The sequence below is a fragment of the Asparagus officinalis genome, chromosome 3 (assembly GCF_001876935.1).
Source record: "Asparagus officinalis chromosome 3, Aspof.V1, whole genome shotgun sequence".
Classification (NCBI taxonomy): Eukaryota; Viridiplantae; Streptophyta; class Magnoliopsida; order Asparagales; family Asparagaceae; genus Asparagus; species Asparagus officinalis.
Genome location: NC_033796.1, coordinates 15,533,846 through 15,539,739, shown reverse-complemented (window position 1 = coordinate 15,539,739; position 5,894 = coordinate 15,533,846). Strand labels below are relative to the sequence as shown.

Below are 5,894 nucleotides of genomic sequence, written 5' to 3'. Positions count from 1 at the left end.
GGAATTTGAAGGATTTGTAGGCTGGTGAGGATGAGGATGTTGGTTTGGAAAGGGTGGGTTAGCAAAATTATTCGGTGCGTTGAACGGGATAGCGTTTCCCCTCGGGAATTGCGGGTTTGACGCGGGAATGAAATTTTGATTTCCGGGGGAATTTCCTTGGTTCCAGGCAAAGTTGGGATGATTTCTCCAATCTGGATTGTAGGTTGGAGAAAATGGATCATTTCTAGGGCGCTGGAATGCAGCGTTCATCTGTTCTAAAGCGTGGTTGTTTCCTAGAAGAGGACATTCCTCTGAAACGTGGGTAGGAGACTGACAGTTATGACATCCCGGTGGCTTTAACACATTTCCAGAATTGACTTTGAAGGACCCTCCCACTATGAGTTTTCCTCCAATTAGAATAAATGTGCCTAGAATAAATGTGCCTAGCACATTGCCTATGCTCAACTGCTGGCCACACTTCATGTATAGCAGGAACCAATCCCTGAAATGCATACATAGTTAATCACAATGAGTTCATGAAAGAAAAATTTGAAATAAAGATAGTATTGCACAAACCTTTTATTGGTCTGACATAACTATCCAACCATTACCATGATTCATGTTTAGATCCACAGTCAAAATTCTTAGGAACCATTGCCATGAGTTCCTTGTCTCCCCCTCAACCACTGCCCATGCTATGGACCACATTTGGTTATTACCATCCCTCCCCACTGCACAAAGTAATTGCCCTCCACAAGCATGTTTCAAAAAACAACCATCAAGACCAAATATTCTTCTACACCCCAAAGTGAAACCCATCTTCAATGCCTCAAAACAAACGTAAAATCTAAGAAATGTTCTTGGTTGTCCTGCCTCTCTCTCAGCTACCTTCAGAACACAAGTAGTACCTACATTTGACCTCATTAGTTCTTTCACGTAAGGTTTTAGCAAGCCATATTGTCTTTGTATTAATCCTTGGACTGCATTTAGAGCTTTCTCCTTCCCCCTCCTACATTTTTTCAATGAGACATTAATTTGAAAATTCTTATAAATGTCAGATAAAATGTTGCTTGGCTTCATCTTTAGATCCCTCAAAATTTTATCAAGATAAACATGTGCAATCCAGTTATCAGTTATTAATCTATTTTTAAAAGTCCTGCAGCAAGTATGATCATGATTAATAAATTTTATTTGCCAAACACCAACCGCATGACAATCTGGACCAACAGTCATCTGCCAAAAGCAAAGTGAACAGCCCATGTGAATCCTCTTAGTGTCATTCTTCATGTACACTAGATCATAGTGCTGTTGAATAGAATAATTTAGAATAGCCTCCTTTAACACACTCCTAGAAGTAAACTTTAACCCTGAAAAAGAAATTAAACACAAATGATTAGTAGTGCAATGATGTATACCTATAATTAAGACAAAACAATGAAATAATTATTGCAGTGCATACCTGGCTCAAAATCAATGATGTATACCTATAATTAAGACAAAACAATGAAATAATTATTGCAGTGCATACCTGGCTCAAAATACACAGCTTTCATATCCACTCTCTCATTGAAATACTTGTAGTTCACTCTTTTTTTCTTTTTCTTTTTCATATTGATCTCAGGTGCTTCATGATCACTGTCAAACAATGGTCCCTCGTCATTACTGCTTCTTTGATCACTCAAATAGACTCCTTCATAATTTGTCCAAAAACTAGGCCAGTTTTGAGTTTTAGGAATTGTGCCTCTACAGTTTGGACCTACTACATTCAATCCCACCTTCATAATTTGTCAACACCGTGATTTGCATAGATTTTTATCACTCTGTGCCTCAATGCATGCTCAATCATTTCTGCAAGATCCTGATCTGAATTTAGAGGCTTTAAACCTCCACTAGCCAGTCCTACACTAGGAATAGAATAATACAACATCCCGATATTGTTATAACCATATTCTTTAACACTAATCTTCAATTGTTCTAATGAAATATCTTCTGCATCAGAAAACTCAACATCAAATGAACCACCAATGTACGCCACATTACTTTCGAAGTCTAATGAACCCCCATGTCTATATTTAATCATAATTTGCGTAGCCATCTGCATAATTTACGAAAAAGGTAATAATTCTATCAAATTCAACCCATTATTTGGAAAAAAAACCCAACTTTGAAAACCCTAATTCTATCAAATCTAACAAAATGCAACAAATTTTAGGTTTATCTTACATTTAACTCAAACTAAATACATGATTAACTTATCCTCTTCAAAGCCACCAAAAGATCTCATAGGTATAAAGAGAATCAAACATTCGCTTCGGCTTCAACCCGTACCAAGTTGTCGTCCTCCGCAAATCACCTAATGCATCAACCGAGGAACACCATCAGTTGAAATCCCTGCAATCTATCGCCTTCTCGATGATGTCTCACTCTCTATTTCTCCCTCTCTCTCGCGCTCAAATTCGAAAAATGAAAGGGCGAATCTGTCCTATTTTGGGTCCATATTGGTTTTTAGAGGGTTAATTCCCTACCACGTTAGAAAACAGTGCCACATCAGCAGCTTAAACACAGATTAAGCCACCGCGTGCAACGCACGTGACGAGTTCTCGTCGGAAAAGTGGTCGCCAACGAGAAAAATGACCTAATTGGTAATTTTAATCAATTAAAATACCTTAACGTCGATTTTCCTAATTAAAATACCTTCTTGACAAATGAGATTGAATTAAAATAACAATATGGGTATTTAACCATTGTTATTAAGGAGTTAAAGACTAGTCGTTATCTAGTGCTATTATTACCTCGTCCGTGCGGCGACGAAACAGCACATGCCATCCACGTCAACAATACGGTGTCAGTTCCAGATAATTCTCAACCAATTACTCTTTTATCCTCGCATCACAATCTCGATTCTGATTGGCTCCTGACCCCGATTTCTACGTGTAATTCCAGAATAACTAATTCTCGCCTCTTCTGTTTTCAAAATTAAATCAAAATTAAACTAAACCAAAAAAAAAAAAAAATCCCTCTTCTGATTTCTCTTCTCCAATAATGGCTTTTCGACCTCGATTCCTCGCAATCCCTCTCTCCTTCTTTCTGATTGGAGCGGCAACGGCTCTAATCTCTTCAGAGACCCTCAATCCCTCTGCCCCCAGAGCGATTTCGGTAATAAAACTCTAATTCTCTTCCGGTTCCTGTTGATTACTTTTAAAACCCTAAAAAGTTCTAATTTTGAGCAAATTTTGCTTTTAAAGGATTTGAAGGATGCGATCGTGAAGGTATTAGGGTTTCAGGATTTAAAGGTATCGGGATTCGATGTGAGGGATGCGTTGGTGGGGCAATCTATGGCGTATGAGTTTGATATTGAGATCGATAAGAAGGTTATGCCTGTTAAGTTATTGGAGGATGTGAGCCGGTGGGATTTCGTTGATTTGCCGATCTTTAGGGTGGAGGATGAAGACAAGGCGCTGGCGGAGAGAGCGAGGCTGAAGAAGGATTCTAGGGTTTTGCCGGTATTGCCTCCGTTTGAGCTTGCGGGGCCGATGGAGCTCTGGATTCAGGATGGGGATGATATGAGGCTATCTTTGCCGGTGAGGATTTCTCTTTTTCTCTAGTTTTTGCTGCAAATTTGGTCATAATTAGTGTTTTAGTTATATTTCTTTCATTATCTAAAGTAGCTTTGGCAACTGTGGAACAGAGCGCATCTTTCCCCTCATCATTCCTTTTGTTACAAGAGAACTGTTATGTTACTAATTAGACTATCGGAAGACAAATTGAATTAAATCGAGCACTCACTGCGTAATTTCACCTGAAAAGAGGATGCTTTTGTGATTGCAAGCAACTTGGCTTAGATTGTATTGTAAATATTGGGCGGTAGAAGCTTGATGTGTGTATTTGAGAAGCTCCAACTTCACCTTAACATTCACTATCCTGAACTCTAGCACAGATTTCAGTGCAAATCGATCAAATTAGTACTGTAGCTTTCCTTACAGCGTACTTCTCAAGATTAACAGTTATCCAGATATAAATCATGATAGAACATATAACCTATTGAATCATGTGGTTCTGCCAATGTTAGTGAGAATAGGGAACCTTTGTGTCATGATTTACAACAAAAATCACATTGCATGACAGGTTGTTCAAGTATAGTTTGTGCTAGACCGGAGTATAATACATTACACTAATATATTATCTTCTTTGTAAAGTCTCTGTAACAAAGATCACCATCATATTTGAAAAGAACACTTCCATGATAAAAATTTCTGTGGTCTATGGATACAACCCTTCCACTCACTTCTTTAATTATTATTGCATGTAATTGCTAAATTACAATAAACATATTGACCTTAAATTGTTGAATTTGAAAGTTGGTTGTTTAAATTTAAGCTTAATTTTCAAAAATCCAATTCCATAGGCAATTTCTTTTTAACAAAATTCTTATTTGGTAACATGAGAAAGAACTAAGCTGTTTCCCCTCTAAGATCATCACCTGCTTAAATTTATGCATTACATGGAACACCTCTTTCCCCTTGAATGCCTAAAATCAACTAAACATGTTCATCCCAATTGTAAACATGGGATAATAGTTGCCACTTTAATCTAATTCAAATCCTTGCTTGTCTTCTATCCATATAATCAAATCAGTGGGCGTTGTTATTATTATTCCTTTATGCGTTGTTAGGATGTGGGAATCGAGCCAAGTGATGATGGAATAAATGTGCGAATAGAATGCTCATTCTCACGTTTGGTGCCATACAGAATTAGGGTATTTTTTTGATGTTTTTTTTATTTTTTGATTCTCACATAAATGAGAATGCCCCTTAACAACTCAAAAGGGAAACAATCCCACTAAGTGTGGGAATGAGCACTCCTATGGAATGGTCTTCCAACTTTATAAAAAATGTTGTGTTTGTTAGATTTGATTGTGAAGTGGGAATGACATTTCATTCCACCTCATTCCTAACTATCAAACAATGCGTGTTCAAACCAGAGTAGGAAAAGGGTAATCCAAACATGAAAGTGCTCATTCAAATTGTTCCCTAAGGGGGGGTTAGTCACCTAGAACTTAAAATTAGAACTGAGATAATCTGTGGGATAAAATTTTAAGGTGTTAGTCACATAGAACTAAACCTAGAACAAAATTTTAAGGTGTTAGTCACATAGAACTAAAACTAGAATAAAATTTTACAGTGTTAGTCAAGCAGAACTTTAACAAAACTAGAATTGGGATAATTGTACAAGATTATCCCATTTTTTTATTTTTCTATACAAAAATGAGAGTTCTAGTCTCTCAAATTATTCTAAGTTTTAGCTTGGAACTATGTGGTAAAAAACTAGAACTCGTATTTATTTTGTTATTTTTTATTTTTTTTCTTTACTTATTTCTTATTATGGTTATCACCATCATTAGACCATCATCATAATAATAATTGTCAATATCTTATACTCTAACCAAAAGTTATTTAATAGTAACGAACATTCTTGTAAACAATTATCAATTAATAATAGTAAGTTTAAAATACATAAATAGTATTTATATCTTCAAAATGCATAAATATATACTTCATGATTATAAAAATTTATCCCACGTTATTTTATTAAAATATCCTGTTTCACAAAATTGTTCCTAGTTATCCCACTAAAATATCCCACTAGCGAAATATTATTCCACTTTAACAATTTTCCCATTTTGCATGAAAATGTCCCAATTGACTAACACCCCCTAACCCACAACTCAAAAACAATGTCATCCGTTGATAGAGCCATATCGCTAATGTACTCTTCTTAAATTTTATTTGAATACTTGATTAATCATATTGCTCTTTGAATGGCCTTACAGCATGATGTTGATGCCGGTACCCTAAAAAAAGTCATCCTCTCGGATGGTGCAGTAGTAACAGTAAAAGGTGCTCGCTCTGTCAGCC

General features: G+C 36.3%; 1 protein-coding gene across 1 annotated transcript in view; it reads left to right on the top strand.

Annotated features, from left to right (window-relative positions):
- Positions 2,948-5,894, top strand: part of LOC109833148 — a 3,773-nt gene continuing 826 nt past the window's right edge. The window contains 3 exon segments of the mRNA XM_020400710.1: positions 2,948-3,135; positions 3,225-3,560; positions 5,810-5,894. The exon segment at positions 5,810-5,894 is cut by the window's right edge and continues 15 nt beyond it. Coding sequence (XP_020256299.1) covers positions 3,022-3,135; positions 3,225-3,560; positions 5,810-5,894 — 535 coding nt within the window. The 5' untranslated portion in view covers positions 2,948-3,021.